This window comes from Plectropomus leopardus, chromosome 3 (genome assembly GCF_008729295.1).
Source record: "Plectropomus leopardus isolate mb chromosome 3, YSFRI_Pleo_2.0, whole genome shotgun sequence".
Taxonomy (NCBI): domain Eukaryota; kingdom Metazoa; phylum Chordata; class Actinopteri; order Perciformes; family Serranidae; genus Plectropomus; species Plectropomus leopardus.
Genome location: NC_056465.1, coordinates 10,135,121 through 10,155,599, shown reverse-complemented (window position 1 = coordinate 10,155,599; position 20,479 = coordinate 10,135,121). Strand labels below are relative to the sequence as shown.

The 20,479-nt window shown below is 39.0% G+C and overlaps 1 protein-coding gene across 1 annotated transcript in view; it reads left to right on the top strand.

Annotated features, from left to right (window-relative positions):
* Window positions 1-20,479, top strand: part of LOC121962364 (contactin-associated protein-like 4) — a 132,797-nt gene that overhangs the window by 80,168 nt on the left and 32,150 nt on the right. Inside the window, exons 11-16 of the mRNA XM_042512620.1 lie at window positions 4,084-4,190; window positions 11,225-11,344; window positions 11,441-11,641; window positions 12,587-12,749; window positions 16,396-16,523; window positions 17,193-17,363. Of these exons, the coding sequence (XP_042368554.1) occupies window positions 4,084-4,190; window positions 11,225-11,344; window positions 11,441-11,641; window positions 12,587-12,749; window positions 16,396-16,523; window positions 17,193-17,363 (890 nt within the window). The remainder of the gene's footprint in view (window positions 1-4,083; window positions 4,191-11,224; window positions 11,345-11,440; window positions 11,642-12,586; window positions 12,750-16,395; window positions 16,524-17,192; window positions 17,364-20,479) is intronic.

The window sequence follows — 20,479 nt, the reverse complement described above, 5'->3', positions numbered from 1 at the left end:
TAAAAAACATACCTCTCCTCTCTCTCTCTTGCTGTTCAGCAGACAGCAGTTTTTTGAAGTCTTTGTAGGACATCCCAGTCTACCTGTCCAGTAATAGTGTGCAGATCGGCGGCTGTGCTGTGTTGGTTTAGCCAGAGGCAGTAATGAAAACTGGGGGAGATTGGATGCGAGCCCTGTGATCCAAGCTACGTTATAAGACACTGTCACACCACACTAGCAACTTTTAGATAAGCTACAAAGTCTCTTCGCTCAGTTAATTCAGAAGTCCTATGATCTGAGCTGCGCTGCAGTACGCTGTCACATTGCATTGCAAATTGTTAGTCAAGCTTTGAACCCTCTGGAGATTTATAGGGGACAAAGTGTTTTCAAAACTGGAAACTTTTTATCCCTAAAAAGATTTATGGTAGATTAAGTGATAAGGGCTACAGTGCAGTTCACTGTTTGACCCAGGCTTGTGTTTCTGAACCTCTGTAATTTGCTCTTTTTGTGTCCCTATTTGAGACTGCATGCTCCATACACTGCCGACAGCAAAGTGGATGTTGAGACAATGACAGAAAACTCCACCAACGCTGCAAGAAAAGAGTTGCCTACTGTGACCGCAGATGGTTGTTGCCAAGAAAAGTTGAATTTTCCAAACTTCTGCAGAGTGCAGTGGGAGTAGGGACAAAGTGGATGTTGAAAAATCCAGTAAATGAACAGACATTTATCTACCTGCTCTTCTGGTCTGTTCTTCCAATGAAGATAAAATGTTTTCTGTAGGCATTTATTCTGGAGCCTGCATGGGACAAGAGGTGGCTTAGTGGTAAATTGAGGTATTTTTATGTGCTTGCCCTCCGAATAATTAACAGAGGAAACTAGGTCTGATAATAAATCAAATTGTTGATGATCAGTAGGGATGGGTATCAAGAACTGCCATTAATTGGTACTGGTACATGATTGGGTCGGTACTTAAGTACTGATAAGCTCCATGACACTGTATTTATGACATAAATTGTTCAACGCTAATTAATTCTCACCTGATTCGAACAGAACTGCCCACCCGTCCCTCGTGATGATACAGCTGCTGGCATCAGGGGGTGACATAAAACATAAGATGTTTATTGTTGTGCCACTGCTGTCTGGTCTGCTTGTATAATAGTAGTAAGAAGGCAATTGTCGGACAAGACTAAGCGGTTAAGAGTGTGGGCTTACTTTTCCAAAACTCACAATGGTGCAGCTTAATGCAATTTGTGTCAAAGGTTAGCTGCAATTGCAACATTCCATAAATATGAAGCAGCATTTTTGGTAGCTTTAGCAAAGCAGCTAATGCTAACGTTAGCCCAGTGGTGGAGCCCCTGAGTTTCTGCGGTGGTAAGGCAACTTCTCTTTCTCTTTCAGTCCCCTGACCTCATTTCTTTAGGTTCACTGTCCAAATACAGTTGATATCCAGTCACTGCCTCCACTGTCCTCTTCATGTTTCCTTCCCTTCATCACTGTCAGCCCTCTGTCTCACCTCTTCCTCCCCATCTTCTCTCCCCTTCAGTTCTGCACTACCTATACTACTTAATTCCTAAATCTTTCAACTATGCCGATTTTCTTTCATCCTTTCAGATACCTAGCTTTGCTCCAGGAAGATTTTCTCTGAGTGTGTATATTCTCTCTTCTACTTCTATCTTTGTGAGGACCACATTGAGTTTTAGACCTTGAGAGTGAGAACAGTTTGGATAAGGTTAAGGTAGTAGTTAATTTTGAGTTAGAACTCTAATGAGTGCTACCAGTATTTCCCAGTTGTGTAGGATTTACTGTATATGGGTGGCTCGCCCAATTATATTACAGTCTGCTGGAATTGTGTGTTAATGTGAGCTTTTAAGGACTGAAAAAGCACATTCTGCTTAATGGATGCTAATCACTGTTAATGCAGGGCTCCTGTGTGTTGTACATTCTGTCCATGTGACTGCAAATACAAATCAGCTTATTAGCACTTAATGACAGTTGATTAAACTCTTGGACACTTAGTCCTATATACAATGAATTAAATAGTTTGCAGCTGGCTTCCTAATGTTACAGGCTCCCAAAGGCAATGACCTCCCCTCACCTCTAACAGCACCACTTAAACCACCACAAATACACTCTCATCCTTGTGGGAAACACTATATGAACATCACTGACTGCGCTCGCTGGGTGGGTAGTTGTACTGTTGTGGTTGAATGCTGTAGGATAGAAGAGAGTGGGATTAAGGTCTTTGCCTACTACTCAAAGGAATAACTGGCTTGTTAGTAGTGACCAGTAAGCTTGCAGGTGAAAAAGTAATTAAATGACTATCACAAACCATTTGTAATTATCAAAAGTAATTATTAATTATGTTAAATTACAGAAATCATTTAATTTATAATAGCCAATTTATTAATTTAGTCTCATAAAATAAGCTTAAATATCAACTCTGATTAATAATTAGAATATTACCTACAACCAAAATGATCATATCAGTAGTTGAGGTTGAATATTTTGGAGTTCTGACATTGAAAAGGTTGGCAAGATTTACCTGTGCCCAGCATTAAATATAGGAAAATGTGCCAGGTTCAAAATAAGATAGTTTACATGCATGATCCTGCATCTGTGTAAAATACACCTTAAGATCAACTTAGCGATTGTGGCAAAGCCAACTAACATTACAAAACAGCCTGACCACAAAGTGAGCACAACAATGAATCTCTTTAAACCTATCAAAATACATGTACACTGACAAGAGTTAAACAGTCTCACATAGCCTTGTGCCATTGGTGGGCTAATGCTATGTGATGCAGTCAGTCCATAAGTGGAGAGAATACTTGCTTTGGCTTGCTGCTTTCTCAGCTGGCGATCCGTGAATTATGGAAGAAGGGTGGTTTCAGTGCCGTCTCTGCTGTGCTGTGTTTTGATTGTGCAGATCAGAGGAAACTAGCTGATCCATCCTTTGTTCTCCTTACTAAGGAGCAGCTCTGCGCTAACTCGCTTTGTTATTCCTTTGTTGCTTGTAAGTTAGCTGGCAGGCTTGTGTTGTAGCTTCTAGCACTAAACTTGTTAACCAGGAATCTGCAGGCAGCCCCTCACGTCCTCTGCTGTTGAGACAGAGAATTCTGGTGTGTCTGCTGTGTGAGCAGGCCACACGGGAAGCTGAGAGCTGAAGAGAAAAATACAAGGCTAGCTTTATTGACTTGGTGACATCACAAAGGGGTCATAGATCACACTGATCAATGATGGCTGAAAACCGGCTCCACGGGCAGGGTTTTATATAGGTGTGAAAACCTGTGGACTTCTTCAGTCAGGCAAAAAGCGTTTGTATGTCACAATAAAAAATTCAGTTGAACTCAAATGAAGGAACAAGTTCATCTTTGGAGTTCCAGTCATCCTGACATTAACATGATCAGTATTAGCCACAGGAAACTCAAAACAAATGGACATAAATGTGTGGGACACGGTAATAATACAGCAGTGAGTGGTTTGCAGCAAAGTTGATGCCTCCACAAAAAAGAAAAGAAAGTTAAAAATAATAAGAAATAAAAAAAACTTCATGGATTCCACTTGATTTGTTTTTTTTTTGTTTTCTATTTGATCCAAAGATATTCAGGAAAATGTCCTGTGTGTATCTGAGGAGCAACTCAGCAGATGGGATACCAGGAAAATAAACATGGTTCCATGTCTTGAGAAAAGGTGTTTCTTCCATGGCCCAAAAATGTGAAAATAAATAATAAAATGTGACTTTGTTCTTTTGCAGACAGGGTTGGGTGGGAGTGTAAGATTTCTCTGGCTGATGCAATGTTAGTTAACAATACTAACAAAGGGATGTCTCAACTTCAGCTTCCTCTCAGAACGTGCACCTGCGCTCCACTTGACATGAAAATAAAGACTTGTGAAGTTTTCATTTAAAAGATTGAAAGTGTTTTTTTTTGTTTTAGGTCTGCTTTCATACAGGTCCCTCCTACGCACCTGTTCATCAGAACAGGTCTGCTAAAGGCCCGCTGCTCCTTTTCATACAGACATCCTTGAGAAACTTTTTAGAGAACTTATTACAAACGCTAAGGTTCTCTCTCTCCCTCTCTGTCTGTGTCGCTGTCTGTCTCTCAGGTGCTCCCCCAGTCACTGTGAACATGGAGGTAGATGCACTCAGTCATGGAGCACCTTTCACTGCAACTGCTCCAACAGCGGCTACAGAGGAGCCACCTGCCACAGCTGTAAGCACCCAGCAACAGGGCATCCGCAGGTCTTTAAAATGCTTGAAGCCTCAATTACAATGATGAAAAAAGAAGTTATTAAAGTGTTGAAATGTGGTCATTACTTCTTAATGACCTTATTTCTCCCATCATTATGCTATCAGGACAGGTTTTAGCCAGATTTAAGTCTTTCGTGAATATACATTATCACCACGTTCTCATTCCCAACTTGTTAAATACAGCAGCTCGGTCAGTGGCCCTAGCTTCAAACCAGACGAGGCTCTGGGTACCCCTCTGTCAATTTTCACTTGTTATCATTGTCCCCGCAGACCCTTAAAAAGTTTTAAAAGGCATTTAATTAATCAATATTAAGATAAAGCTTTAATCGACTACTCTAAGACTAGACTTATCTGATATTGCATTGATAAATCTCAAAATGTTAAGTAACTTAAAATATTTGGGCAAAAATACTCCCTAACCCTAAGTAATTTAAGGGTAACACCCCCCCCCCCCCCCCCCCCAAATTTTGGTTAAAGAGAAATCAGTCTTAAGAGTGGCATTGAAAGTCTTTTCAAAATAACCTCACAGGAAACATAGGTTGCAATGCAAGTGCAACTTGACTGATGTACGAAGGCATACAACTGCATGGTGGTATATCTAGTTTGTTTTTCAACTTTGCTTACATATGTACTTTAATGAGTATGTCACATGATGTATGTTAGGTATGTCACATTGCGTTGCCTATATTATGTAGTTAAAAAATGCCCAACATTGAAATTCCTGCGTTTGTTTAATCAGGATTTGTTTTAGATATGAGTTCACATAGCTTCACTGACTCAGCTGCCATATTTGATGCCTTGGGGATAAAAAAAAAACCTATTGACACTCGGGGTACAGAAAGATTATTTACTTAAAGCTGAATTTTTTTAGCCACTTGAGTGCAGCGCAACAAGCTGCAAAACAACTGATTTACATATTATCACCTTATAAAGTTTTTAGGATGATCAGAAGGTAGGCAGTTTGATCCTGAGATCATGTCTAACATGTTGAGGTATCCTTGGGCCCCGTATTGCTCCCAATGGCTGTTTCATCAATGTTAGAGTTCAAGTGAGTGTCTCAACAAAATTGAGTACTAGGTGGCACTTTGACTTGTAGCCTCAGCCACCACTGTATAAATGTGTGTGTGAGTGGGTGAGTGTGACTTGTAGTGTTAAAGTACTTTGAGTAGTAGCATGATTAGAAATGTTCTATACAAGTTAAGTTAGTGGCATAACTTTGTCCCTCTGTTGTTTGGTGTTGGGGAGGTCGTGCACAGGAGCTTTATCTGGGTTTTTCTGCAAGGATTTTTTATTGTGGCCATTTAAAAAAAAAGAGCTAAAAAGATGCTAAAACACTCTAAAGTTGGATGACAATTATCTATTGGTTAGTTACTTCGGATAACATCTTTGGCAAACTCAACTTTTTTCACCTATTGTTTATATGAATATATTCGTAAATGGAACTAAAAAAGTAGTTACCCAGTAAGGCAAGCAAAATGAGACACTTGCAATTAATTGATTCACAAAATATTCTACGTGAAGAGCAGCAATGTCTGTTTTATAAGCTGATTTGGTATTTCAGTGTTTTGCTTCCTATGTGAAGCTTAACATTTGAGTCATGCTGCTGTATATGCTAGTTCATAGATGAGGAATTAAATTTAAAATTCTACAAAGAGCAGCTTTAAATCCACCACAGTTTATGTTGAGCTTTATTTAAATATTTATACAACAAGGAAAAACACTTGGAAAGAAACAGGGAATCTGTGTTCATAAATCTTATATCTCTGATATGATCGAAGAATGATTATGCTGTGTGTTCTAAGCAAAGTCTCTTTACATACAGTACAAGCTCATGGTAGTGATATATGATTCATTTTATTAGTTAGTGTAATGTTTTTATTTTCTAATTTAATACGGTCAAGAATAGGTTTCACTCGACTGTTTGAAACAGAACAATGTTTTTGCCGTTTTGTTGTTTTCGTGTCTTGAATAGCAAAATATAATAGTGTACATACAAAATAGAGCCATCATCTTTCTCCCCATTGTCTGTGCGTGAAACATCTGATATTCTGCTGAATATCAAATGTCGGAGAGGCATCTAACAAATTGTAAATGAAGCCTTTGATTAACAGAGAGAAGGATTAATACAGTATTCTCGACATGCTCTCACTGCATCTGCTTTAATAACAGTGAGACCCTATGTCCCCTAACACTTTACCTTTTGTGTTTTTTTTCCTGCTGCATTGTTTCAGAACTTTAATTAGCCGCGTTCCACTGGGATTAGACTAAACTCTTGGTACTTTATTATGCTGACTAAATTAGATTTCTATTAACTTTTAAAGTCTGAAAAGCTTTAATTTTTGCTTTGGTACACCTGTAGATGATACACCATCCAGTTTCTTGTATGTTACTGATTCACTGTAGATGTATTGGCACATTTGTGTAGTGTGCGTGTGTGTGCGTGTGTGCGTGTGTGTGTGTGTGTGTGTGTGTGTGTGTGTGTGTGTGTGCGTGCGCGCGCGTGTGTGTGTGCTTGCATGCATGCATGCGTGCCTGAGTCCAACTCTAGCCTAGTTTAACGTGATGTGACAGACTGCTTTTAAGGAAATGTGAAAGTGAATGATTTGCTTAAAAACACAAAACTATGATCAAAGCAGCTTTACCCATTTTCCTCCTGAGTAAATCAGATACTTGGAGCGCAAATCGAGTTAAACATGCATTTAGTACAAAATGAGATGGCTCTTTCCTCCAAATTATACATTACCTGTAGGCCTGTGGAGACTTGTGGATAAGTTTGCACCGATTTGATATGCTGCCTCTCAACAAAAATAGCCCAGTTGGTAATACATAATGCAAAAATAAAGTGTTATTTTATCCAGTGAGAGGCAGACGAAGAAAGAACAAAGGAATCCTGCGGTAGATGAAAGCTACAATTTTCATCCACTTCAAACAGCACACATCAACCACGACATCAGAGCAAGTGGTGTGAACTTCTCTCTACTTGCTTAGTATTTTCACTTTTGAGGTATGAGGTTTCCAGGCACTTCATTCCAAGAGGTTATCATAAATTGGCCCAACTCACTTCAAACACTTCCAGATCAACGGTTTTGGTAAACAATAGAAAAGACGCACACATACACATACGTAGCATACAGGCAAATTTATTATAGTTAATGTGTTCTTTGATTTAATACAAATACATAAAAGCATGCTCAACAGAGCAGAGAAGTGGTTTACAATTTCCATCCCTAGAGCCACTACACACCATTTTCCTTTTTTTTTTTTTTTAAATTTAGGAAGGGCATGCTTGTGTGATGTGTGAGCTATTTCTGTTTTACTGTAATTAGCATATGCTGTTTGGTAAACCATCTTGTTTATTTAAATCATATAAATGTTGCAGAGTGCTCTGAATTGTAAGTTAATGGTCAGCGTTGGTTAAAAGCTAACTGATTGGACGCTTCCAGACACATTGGAGCATAACTCAGTTAATTATGTATCCTCTGTAGAAGCAAGCTGAACAATGTTTGGCTTTGTATGTTTGCACGTCTGCAAATCATGGATATGTTGAATTTGTGCTTTTCAAATGTAGTTGTTATGTTGAAACATTTCTTTATGTTTCAGTTCACATTTTTATGTTGTGACAATGCTGCGGTTCCAGTTTGGTTGGGTTTAAGCATGAAAATCACTTGTTTAAATATCCGGTTTTCTTTCTTTAGACACAGCTGCAAATGACCCAACACCTCATTAAAAATACCCACTTTATTTAGCAAAATGCCAGCTGGAAATGCCATTATTCTCGAACAGAGGTCTGTTGCTTGGCAGCTGTCTCTCCTACGTCTCCTGCCATCTACCATCTCCTCCTCCTCCTGTTGATAAACTCAACCCATATAAATCTAATCTGAACTGCATCAATTTAGAAAGTTGATACGATATGTATAAAATGTACAAATGAAGCATAAATGTGTGCAAAAACGTAAAACACCGAATGTTTACTGTAGATTACCTGCACGCTTTGCTCTCCAAGAGCCAAAAAGTCAAAGAAGTGCATAAACATAATATTTTCTGTCCAAATCTTACATTAAATGTTTTGTTGCAAACAGTTCTTTAATTATGGGGAAAGAATCCTGGGTTTCCTTACTGAATGTGAATGAGAGTTTTTAAAATTGTGGGTTGAAACACTTCCCTCACAGCTTATTATATTTAGCCTCGAAAGCAGCTTTACTATAATGTCTGATTTTTTTTCCCTCTTTGTTCTAACCAGTTCTAAGTGTTGCTATATAGGTCAGAACATTTGAACTAGAACGAAAGACTTCTTATGAGGCTCAGAGGAAACCACAAAATCATTTAACTCCCTTCCCAGCCTTAACAGAAAAAAAAAAAAACTGACAGAATTGGAAAGGAGAGAAAGGTAGAGAGATAGAGAGATGAAACCAAAAAAAGAAATGGGGACTGGAACAAGTCATACAGACAGAAAGATAAAGAGAGTGAGGATAGGAGCGAGGGGAAGGTATACAGAGTGAGTCCTGAGGCAGACTGTTCTTTCTACATAAACGGATTTCAACTTAGAGACCGCCTACAGTATTTTAGGTGAGTCAAATTAGAAATTAAAGAGATTGTGGCTTTGATTACACTGCCAAGCATTGATTGAATCTGTCTACACTCCGGTGGTGCGATCAACTCAGGGCTGGATCAGGGCCAACTCAGGTTACCACACACACACACACACACACAGCTCACCTCTGTGTTTGATTGTTATATTCAGGTCAAACCTTTCTCGAGCTCTATCATGGAACTGTCTTCAAAAGTCTTTGACTGACATGATAAAACAAGAGAAAAAAAAACATGTATACAATGTGGAAAACTTTCTTCCATTGTTCTTGTGACTCCTTTTCCTGCACTATACAGAGTGTAGTGTGTGTGTGTGTGTGTGTGTGTGTGTGTGTTAGTCTTTGTGTGAAAACATTATTTATGTAACCAGAGGGCTTTATGTAATTTGTTTTCACCTGTTTTAGTTCCATGATTGTTTTTATTGTAGCGTAACTTTTTTAATTGGTTGATGGTTTTTTTTTTAATTACTAATCTCCATGGCCTCTTTTGTTCTTGAAAATTCAGCATTAATGCATTAATAGGGTTAGAGAGGTGCTTTTCTCTGGAGCAATCCGCACCTGGAAGGCACCTGATATACAGCAAGCACTAATCATCAGGTCTGGGTATCGTTTTGATTTCAGCAGTTCTGTTTCAGACTGTCTTTATCAATTTCTGTTTCTATCAAAAACTAGTGGTTTTCTGTACATTAATGAAAACCACAGTTGACCCCAAAACAAAACTACATATGTTTCTTGTTACCTATAGTGCTTTTTAACTATCTAGATTCTTTTGGTTTGCGTTACAGAGTTTTTGAGAACCTCTTTTCACCATGCATAAGGAAGCACGCAGTGATACAGTTGGCAGATGTGGTTCTTTGGAAAGAATATAGTTCCTACACTATATGTCTGTGGATTATCTTGAGTAGTTGGGTCATGATGTCAGGAAAGATACATCTACACCAAGTGACATCTAGTTCCATTATATTCAAAACAATAAACCTTATTTATAAAGCACTTTTCAAAGCAATGTTGCAATTGTTCAATCGTGGAATTGGGATTTAGAACATTTCAGGCCTAAGGCAAAAACATCAGGCAATTACAGAAAGTAGACGGAAAAAGAAACAAACCTGACAATAAAGATAAATAATAAAACAGATAAGCTATTTTGGATTTTACCTGCCCTGAAAATGAAAATAAACAATTAAAATGATACAAAAAATAGGATATCCAATGGCATTATAAAATAAAAACAGTAAAAATAATAATAATAATCAAATAAGACATGTTTAAAAAAAACACGCACTAAAATAAGACAAATCTCTACAGCGTATATCTCAAACACTCGCCAACTCACACCAAAACAGTTTAGATTGATAAATAGCTCTACAGGTAAGAGGAAAAAAATATTATTTTTTGATTTCAAAGGTGAAATGTCTCTTTAAAGCCTCAGGGAATCCAAATCACCCAAAACTTTGTTAATATGTAATTTAGGGTCTTACATGCATAATAAAAAGCATCAAAATTAAATCAGCTTCATTTCAATCTAGGTTTTTCTAATAGTTTAGAACATTAATTTTCACTCAGATTTTTGTCGATACTTAATAGGACATTCTGATATAATATGTGCATTCCTACTTTTTCAAGCCAAGTTTCCTGAGGCTTTAAATAGAAAAGAAACCAAAATATGCTTGATGTTTAGAGCCAAATTATCTTTATTTATTGGCAGATTTTGGTGGGAAAACACTTACAATAAATGTGTGATCGGGTAAAACAAGGTCCAATGTGGATTTTTCCCATCTTTAATACACAAGTTGAATGTTTACTTCATAAGTACTTGATTTGATTTGAGTTGCTTAATACAAGACATAAGTCCTATTATAATTCTGCCAAGTTTTTTATTAGATGGATTGTTTTTTCTATTGAATTGAATTGACCACGTCTTTGACACATATGAAGCATAGTAATCGCTGTCAGCTGTTACAATGCCATCGCTTCATTGATGCGTCATCTGTTCAGCTCCCAGCTGGCTGGAAACACTGAGTCACATTCAAACAAGTGTTTTATAAACTCTCAGCTTTCACTATCCCTGCTTATTCTCTGGTGCCAACACTCCCTCCTACACCAGCCCAACTTCTCCATATGCCATATCTTGGGGGGGTACTTCTCCAAGCAGGCTTCTTATTGCTGTGCGGATTCTTTGAGAGCTCCCTCCAAAAGCAGAGCCCTTTCTGCCAAATCCAATTGTATAACCATTTGCAATAAATTATCAGTTTCTGTGTCTCTGGCTGAAATGGAGCCAGCACTGTGGACGGAAGTGTAGCAGTCCCAAACTTTGCTTTTAGGAATCGATAGGGGCAATGTTTCCTCACAAATCAGATTGTAAGAACATGTTATTATTGTTGATGTCCTTTTATTGCATTTTCTGTCACAGCGAGATACGAACAGTCATGTGAGGCGTACAAACACAAAGGCAATACATCAGGACATTACCACATAGACGTGGACGGCAGTGGACCAATTAAACCCCAGCTCATCTACTGTAACATGACAGGTAACACACATACATCTTCACACATACACATACACACACAGTTTATTGGCATATTTATTTACTTATTTTTCTCTTCTCTTGTTGTCTCTCCACCAGAGGAAACAGCTTGGATGGTGATCCAGCATAACAACACAGAATTGACCGCAGTGCTTGCGTCCCCTGAGACAAACCAGCATTCAACACACTTTGACTACGCTTCTGAAGAGGAGCAGTTGGCAGCCATAATCAGCCAATCAGAGCAGTGTGAGCAGGAACTGTCCTACCACTGCAGGAGGTCCCGCCTCCTCAACACACCAGGTAAGACTAAATCTCACTTTTGTTTTCTTGTTGTATCTAAAGCTACGGTTAAATAGTCTTCCGTGCTTAGGGAGATTGCTTACCCCTAAATTCCACCAGGTCCATCAGCGCCAGGTTACGGGCGTGGTACGGCATCCAGAGCCGATTGTGGATGATTTAGACAATGCTTGTGATCAATCAGCGGTGCATCCGGTCAATTTTCAAAATAAGACGCCTTGCATGGACTCAGGATCATGTGTCACTTACCAAAGTATTTGTATTAGTTCATTAATATTCATTATTATTAGGGCCCAAGCAACAAAAGCACACAAAGGACTTAAATGCACACAAAATTGTGTTTACAGTGGACAGATACTCTTAAAAGCTGCATTTTTTACCACTGAGATGGCCCTCTGAATGTTAACATCTTCTTACCTTTAGTCATATAAAAGGGAAAATGGAACTCTGCACTGAAGAAAGGAGCCCATCTTATAAGAATACTTGTGAGGGAGAGATGTCTTCATAAAGCAGCTGCCCATTTTCTGTCCAATTTTACCAGTGATTCATGATCAAGGTCGAGCTGTAAGGCTGTAAGAGTTCTGTAAAGAGCAGGGACAGAACGCTGGTGGTTTCTGTTGAAATCCTAAAGAGATGGGTGCTGTAAGACATGCAGATGGAAGAAGACAAATAGATATAGGGAAAGAAGACAGGACGATCTTTCTCTGTTCCATTTGATATGGAAGTCAGATTCTGTCATAAACAAAGACATCTACAAAATGTGTTGTGATGAAAACACGATGAGTGACAATTCTCTGTTAAAAACCTTCTCCGTTCTGTCAGTTACTGTAAAATGCATTGTCATACGCTTTTGTTCATTTGTGTTTTGTTCATTCTGTTTTGCAGTATAACTTTCTTCTGAAGCAAAACAAAAAGATATTTTTAATGGTGTGTATTTGTGTGTTTCAGAGGGTGCTCCGTTCAGCTGGTGGGTGGGAGGTTCAGGTCCAGGTCAGACACAGACACATTGGGGCGGGGCTCTGCCGGGCAGCCGTCAGTGCGCTTGTGGTCTGCAGGACAACTGTCTGGATCCAAATCACTACTGCAACTGTGATGCTGACTACGACCAGTGGTACTGTACTTTACTATGTTCTGGTGTCCTTTGTTTCAAATCTATTTCATAATTACTGTTAAGGCTGGTACCTTCTAAAGGATTTTCAAATCTTAACCAATTTTTTAAAGATAATGACAGATTTAAACGATTTTTAATGTTCTGTTTGTCAGAACGCACACACTAGACGATTCGGCCCGATCGTGAGACCACACATTTGTTGTTTGTAGTTAAGATGTCACAGTGGCGATCCCACGCACTTGGGATCTCACAGAATCTCGTGTGACATGAGAAGAAAAACAAATATGGAGGAGGATCACCATCGTCAGCTGGCTGCACTTGTGTGTGTCTTGTTTTGCAGTGAAAAACCAAAACATAGAAAAAAGTTATAGATCAAGTCATGGCTGAGAAGACGGAGTGAGCGTGGATTATACATATTGCAGCATGAGTTGGAGTTGTTTTTTGAGCTGTACATGTACGCAATATCCGTTTGGGGACGCTTCCCGGTCTCCTCGCTCTCATTGGCTATTGCGGGATCCCGCTCAGTATCAGAGCTGACAATCAAATGTGTTTGATGTGAACGATTCAAGATTGGAGAGGCTCCGACACAATCAGTATCATTAAGAGTATTTAGATAACCCCTCACACTTAACAATTATTTGGGGAGATAATCGGTTCCGACCAGCCCCGAATTGGGAACGCCCCCCCTATGATTGTAAGGTCCCAATCGGTTTATTCCTCTAGTGTGTACCAGCCTTGAGAAAGAGTTAGGAAGTTCTCCACAACCGTTTAGACCCTGCTCCATTCTGATGGACATAACTTTTCTAGGACGTCTAGCTCTATGATTACTGTCACCTGACTCGACCTGATAGGATGTCTGTAAGCCAATCACAGTTTTCCACTGCAATAGAGCCACGCCCCCTTTTTAGGAGGAGGTTAAAAAGAGAAGGCATGTTGCGTCATATCATCCATCTGGCACGCTGAAGTAGAAGATGGGAGATGATTGATTTGTTCACTTTGGTCTACCCTGTGTTGGAATATTTTTTGAAAGCAATGGGTGAGAATTTCTGCAATTCTGCAATTATTGAAAAAATCCTGAATAAAATACCAAAAACAAATGGTTCAATATGTAAACATTCTATTGTATGTTGGCCACCATCCATTAAAGTCTACCCAAAAAGTTATGTCCTGCCAGCTGCACCAAGGGAGGCTTAAAAGAGTGCACCCAAAGAGCACCTGAGTAGACACCGTCCCTTTAATTCTATTGTCGTGTGCTCTAACCCTCCAACATCGCAGTTCCAGTCACATTGTGCATGTGTCATAGTCTAAACTCCCATGGGTTCAAAGAGTGTGTCCCGGTCTCCTTTAAGTAATAGCCTTGGAGGCACAGAGGAAGCACAAGGCATTTTATCTATTAATCACATTTATATCAGGAGGTTTTCCAAGGTACTGTTTTCAGGAAAAGTACTTATTTTTTGTGACCATTTATTTTCATTTTTACTATTAGGTGATTTCTATGTTAAGATTATTTATCCATTCAAAAGGACTGAATAAAAAAATCATATTTAAAGAAAATTTGATCCAAAAAAAAAACAAAAGGTGGATAATGTTTTATAATTCTTTTACCATTACACTATACTGTATTTTGTGCGTTAATAATTGGGTTCTGAATCCAAAATCACAAAAAAAGGTATGTCTATGATTCTAACTTTTCTGTTAGCTTCATCATCAGGTCCAAACTCCAATCTACATTGATTTAGATCAAATACAGTCCAAACCTTCAACTGTACATCGTGTTTTGTACGAATAAGCAAATGTTAGCATGCTAATATGCTACATTACAGTGTAATGGTGAGGATGGTAAAACATTACACCAATGTAGTGTGTAGGATGAGACATCTGAGACAATCCCGAGATATTTAAACATCCCTCTCTATGTTTTATCCAATCCTGTTTTTAAATCCTTTTATCCATGCTGTAAGCAATTCTGTATTTAGGTCACCTTCCCCAGTCCTGTGACCAATTCTGCACTTAGACCCATTTTCCCAAAGTGTAACCAATACTGCTACTGTCTGCATAGCCAAAGGTCCTTCTTTCTATTATCTCACTGCCCCAATCTGTTCGACTCTTACTTTATTTTTTATAGACTTTCTCCTGCCGTCAATATCTCATCACATTCACTGGCGCTGTGTGTGCCCACAGTCCTAGATTTATTTATTTTTTATCGAAATCAACAGCAATAAAGCTGACTGCTGGAATCTGAGACACCGCGGAGCTCAAAGAGTGAATGGTAGTGGTGGATGTGCAGATGAATCACTCGACCTACGTAGATTCGGAAAAACAGTTCCACAAAACGCTGGCTGTTGTGTTAGCTGAAATGCTTGTCTTTATTCGAACATCTGCCTGTAAACCTCCGAGAATAAATGAACACGGCGGAGGTAGAGAGTGTTTCAGTGTGTCCCACTTTTTCTAACACTGTTTAGTCTGAGATGAGGTGGGCGCAAGTTTTACACTGCATCTGTTTGTGTAAACATTCAGCTGTCTAATGCTGATAACTTCTTCACATCCTTCTCTCCTTTCTTCCTTTCTGATCTTCTCTTCTTCATGTCTTCCCTGTTGCCTTCCTCTTCCTCCATCTTCATCTTCTCCAAGTTCCTTTCTCTTTTTCCTTTTTTCTTTCATTTTTCCTTTTTTCTATCATCTTTATCTTCTTTTGTACTTCCTCCTTCTCTCCCCCTCATGTCCCCCTTTGTCTTTCCTTCTTTTGCTTGCATTTCTTTTCTCTCCTATTTTCTTTCTTTATTTTCCTACCTGTCCTACTCCTCTGTATTTTATCTCTCCTTCCTCCACTCATCCTTCTCTTTATCCACCTCTTCCTACTCTTCTTATCATCCCCTTTTCTCCTCTGTTTCCATCACTTGTCCTTTCTTCCTTTTTTCTTATTCATTCTTTGACTATTCCTCCTGTCTTCCCCCATTTCTCCCTTTCTGTCTTCCTCTGTCCTCTTCATCTTTTCCCTTCTTGCTTGTCTTCCCTTTTCTTATCCTCTCTTCTTCCACCTGCATGTCCTTATTTTTCTTCTTTCTGTCTTTATCCTTCTTTGTGTCTTCTTCCTCTTGTCTTTCTTCTTTCCTCCTGCGTCCTTATCATCGTTCTGCTTCTCTTGGTCCTCCTGATGCTTCTCCTTCTCACTCTTGTCTTTGTGCTTTTCACCCTTCTGCTCCCTCTTCCTCCTTCTCCTATCTGTCCTTTCTCTCGTCTTTCTTCTTCTTTCCACCTGCTTCTTTATCACCTTTCTCCTTCTCCTGGTCCTCCTTTTTACTCGTCATTCTGCGTCTCACCCTTCTTCTTTTTCTCCTTCCTCCTTCTCCTATCTCTCCTTCCCCTTGTCATTCTCCTTCTCTCCCACTGCTTCTTTATCATCTTTTTTCCCCTTCTGCTCCTCCTCTCTTCTTTCTCCTTCTCACCTTGTGCTTCTTCTTCTTCTCTCTGTTCTCCTGTCTTCTGTCTTGTCTTTTCCTCCTCCTTCTCCCTCTTGTCTTTCTTGCTCGCTCCTCTTTTTCTTCCTGCTCCTCCTCCTTTTTTTGTCTTTTTCTTTCTTCTCCTCCACATCCTTCTTCATCTGCCTTTTCTCCACCTCCTTCTTCTCCTCCTCCATATCCCACAGGGCTAATGACTCAGGACTGCTCACCCATAAGGAGACCCTTCCCGTCAGGTCTCTGGTGCTGGGTGACATCCAGCGGCCGGGGTCTGAAGCTGCCTACAGGGTGGGACCCCTCCGTTGCCATGGAGACAGTAAGTCAGTTTCAGTTGCTGATTATTGCTCAACACAAAGCTGGTGTCAGTGTTGACACTTTCGTTTTTCTCCACATTGCTTGTTGACTCTTGGATATTTCTTTAGCAGTGTTTTGATGCAATATTATTTAATGAATATTATTTATTCAACGACACAGTGAACTGAACTAAAGCAATCCTGGTATCTGTCTCCCTCTGTCATTAAATTTCTTAATGGAAAAATAGGCTGCAGCCAATTACACCAGCTAATTAACAGACCAGCAGCTAAAATATGACTCCCTTTATGCTCTTTAATAACAACTTCTAATGAAAAGCTATATAATAAATGCATCTAAGTGATATATTTTATCCTGTTCTAATTGCTTCTAATTTCAGCCTTCAGCTTAATGAGTAAATAAATGAATAAATGCTTTACGGGATAAATCAACATAAATGAGATAGCGTAGCTGGAGTTATGCCTTTGTTCTCTGCTGCTTAGCTGAACAGTTGGAGCATTTGTTTACTACACGATTATCATTATACAGCTGTCGTAATGAGATTTATTTTAATAAGCTTCATTTCAGGGAGATATGTCCGCTGAAAAAAATAAATGAAAAGATTTGCATCAGTTTGTATCAGAAAAAAATAACTGAAATTACGAACCATTTAAGCACTTTGTTTGTCCCTCAGAGAACTTCTGGAACGCTGCATTTTTTGACAAGGAGACATCTTACCTTCACTTCCCCACCTTCCATGGAGAGCTGAATGCAGACATCTCCTTCCTGTTCAAAACTACGTCCTCCTCCGGGGTCTTCTTGGAAAACCTGGGCATCAAGGACTTCATCCGAATCGAACTCAGCTGTAAGTGAGATCTTTACAGTGTTCTGCCTCTTTGTCATATGAATGTTTTGCGGTTTTGCTCTGAATACCTGGTAGTCACAGACTCTCAAGAAAAAGGGCAGCATCTACCAAAAACAACATGATGATGTTAAAATCCTGCTTCATTCAAACATATGTTTTGCCCATCGTGACTTTACTTAAAGAGGGTTGTTTACATAACCATGTGCTGAAAGGGGAAATTATATCTGTCTTAAAATTGAGTCAAAGACATATTGGCATGATCTTGTGAGACAACTAGTGTTGAAGCCATTCGTGGTCCAATTTGCAACTCACAGTGTGTTGCTGAAACTTGACACAAGCAGAGCACAGACACTGAAGACTGACTTTTTTTTAATCTTTTAATCATACAAAGATGTATTGTGAGGATATTTTCTTTTGCAAGTTATTGAAGCTTTTTGTATAGAAAAATAATATCAGACACCGGTTTTTGAAACCTATTGACTATGTTCTGATGACAATAAAGCCTCTGGGGTCGAGAGAGAATATTTTCGGGCGATCCCATGTAGCTAGTGGATATGATGAGAGAAAGCTAGGATGACCACCTCCCAAAATTTCAATATTTGTCCCACATCCTGCAACATTATGACGATTATAACAAATGTCCCACATTTTATTGCTTATGCATATTTCTTTTATTTCCTATATTTTTGTAGTAAAAATAGTAAAACGGTGTACTTCCATCATATTTGCCGACATCATGTGCCCACGTTAAAAACCATTTTTTGAAACATTGATTGGTTTAAAAAATACAAAGGCTGTGCTGCCATAGCTTTTTTTTTACTAAAGCTATTTAGTAAAGAGTCAAAGCGGAGTCATGGTGATAGCCTTCCAGTGAAGGTAAACAGCAGTTGCACCTGGCAGGAGTTCTACGCTCACATATTAAGGGAGAAGGTCATGCTGAAAGTTGTCCAAATGAAAAAAAAAATACAAGTTAAAGAAGCATTAATCCATTAAGAATGTATTTAATACTTCTGATCGCCTATGGGAATATGCCCGGTCTCAGTTTAGGGGAAATGGGTTGTTCCTCTTATATACTATTTTTAAAAATATGATTATAACTAAAACATTAGCTTACACTTCATGATATTTGCAAGAATTTAATAGGCTCAGTGCCGTTAAAATGATCATTTTGTAAAGCCCAATTGAAGAAGGATGACATCCAACACTACAAGCAGGCATTCCATCTAAAATAAAATAGTATAACTTAATAATTGTAATTTCTCAGTGTGTGTGCCACATTGTCCCACAAAATCATGTCTGCTGTCTTGCAACAGAACAATAACAAGGTGGTCACCCTAGAGAATGTTATTTAGACCAAAACTATTATTTTTCTCTAAACGTTACCAAACCTTGAACCTTACCCAGGGTCCTTGCAGATCCTTAAAAATTCTTAAAAGGCATTGAATTCATTAATCAAAAAATAAGCCCTTAAATGCTATTAAATTGACTTAAATCATTCTTTCAAAAGTCTTAAAAATGCTCAGACATGGGAAGTAAGATTTTAACTTTGATCGATTTTTTCTGATGTTGTATTGTAAAGTCTCAAAATAATTGGTAACATCTATATTATTTTATTTATTTATTTATTTTTGTTGAATAATTTTAAAAATTCCTATTCTTAAACTCGTCATGATGGGAATCCAAATAGTGCAATCTCACATGCAGATTGAGAAACACAAAATTGCCTAGAACATTTGAGTTCTGAGTGGCCTTAAAAAAAGACTTAAACCTACCTTGCCTTAAGCTGTAGGAACCCTGTTAGCTTTAAAAAAGACACTATTAAATGATGCACTGCTGATACAGATATCAGATCAGAAAATGCTTATATGTGTTATTCTGTAGTTCAGTCATAAATGATTCTGCTGCACAGAAAGAGCTGCTTTTATGTTAGTTACTGTCCAGGTCTCACTGTTCGACAAGTGATCTGTGGAAACTAAAGCTTTATCTCTCTTTAATCTCTCTCTCTCTCTCTCTCTCTCTCCCCTCTCTCTCTCTCTCACGCACACACACACACACACACACACACACACACACACACACACACACACCCAGGACAAACTGTAGCCTTCCTCTGTGGGGAAACCCGACATTGTTACAGCGATGCATGTCTCTTATCTCACTACAGCACTATTACTGCTGTTATTATGACAGCTGGTGTTGAGATGACTCTGTATCATTATTACTGCTGTTAACATGACTGGAGCTGGGCCAGGGAGCAGCACCAAAATTAAGTTATGCCTCTGGGTTTTCCTATCAAATGGTTCCACAATCCCACAGCGGTACATCTTCTCCTCCACTGTCAGCTTCATCCATGAGGGATGATGATGTTGTGTTCATGCACAGATGTCACCTCCGCTAACTTCACCCCTAAATGTGGAGCGCAGGCATGCTGGCGGTGATATGTTAGATGGATTGACTCCATGTGGCCTTCAGATCACCTCTCTTTATTATAGGTTAAGTTTTTAACCTAATAGAGCTCTGGGGATGCTGTGAAGATTAATGACTACAGCATGCTAACCTATATTCGGTTTGGACTTCTAGTCCCACAGGGAAAGCACACACTTACGATGCATATCTAAACAAGAAAGGGCAGTGTATTAGATTTGTGTCCACTAGATGACATACAGTGCATGTCTTCACACTGCTTGCTGCTTGAAAAAAGGCAAATAATGTCTTTCTGTGAAGTGTCAACAAGGTGGAGAAAATACCAAAGCATTCAAGTTTAGTATCGCTGCAGGCTCACTGAAGTAACGGTAAAATTACAGCTGTATTATCGTCTCTTCGAAGCTGTACTGAGTCACAGTGGAGCAAAATGCTGACAATGGACGTAGCTATATGACGTCACCCATTGGTTTGTGGACTCCTGTTTTTCAGCCTTGAGTTTTGCATTTTGGCTGTTGCCAGGTTGTTTTTTTTTTTTTGGAGCCAAAAGTGAGCATATTAGGATGGGAGGGTGGAGCTGTGGAGGAGCCAGGGGTGGACCTGGACCAGACTGTAGCGACGCCTTGCACATAGCCTGTCATAAAAGGATATTGTTATAAATACATTTTGTCTGTTTGTCTGTTTGGCTTGGCTCA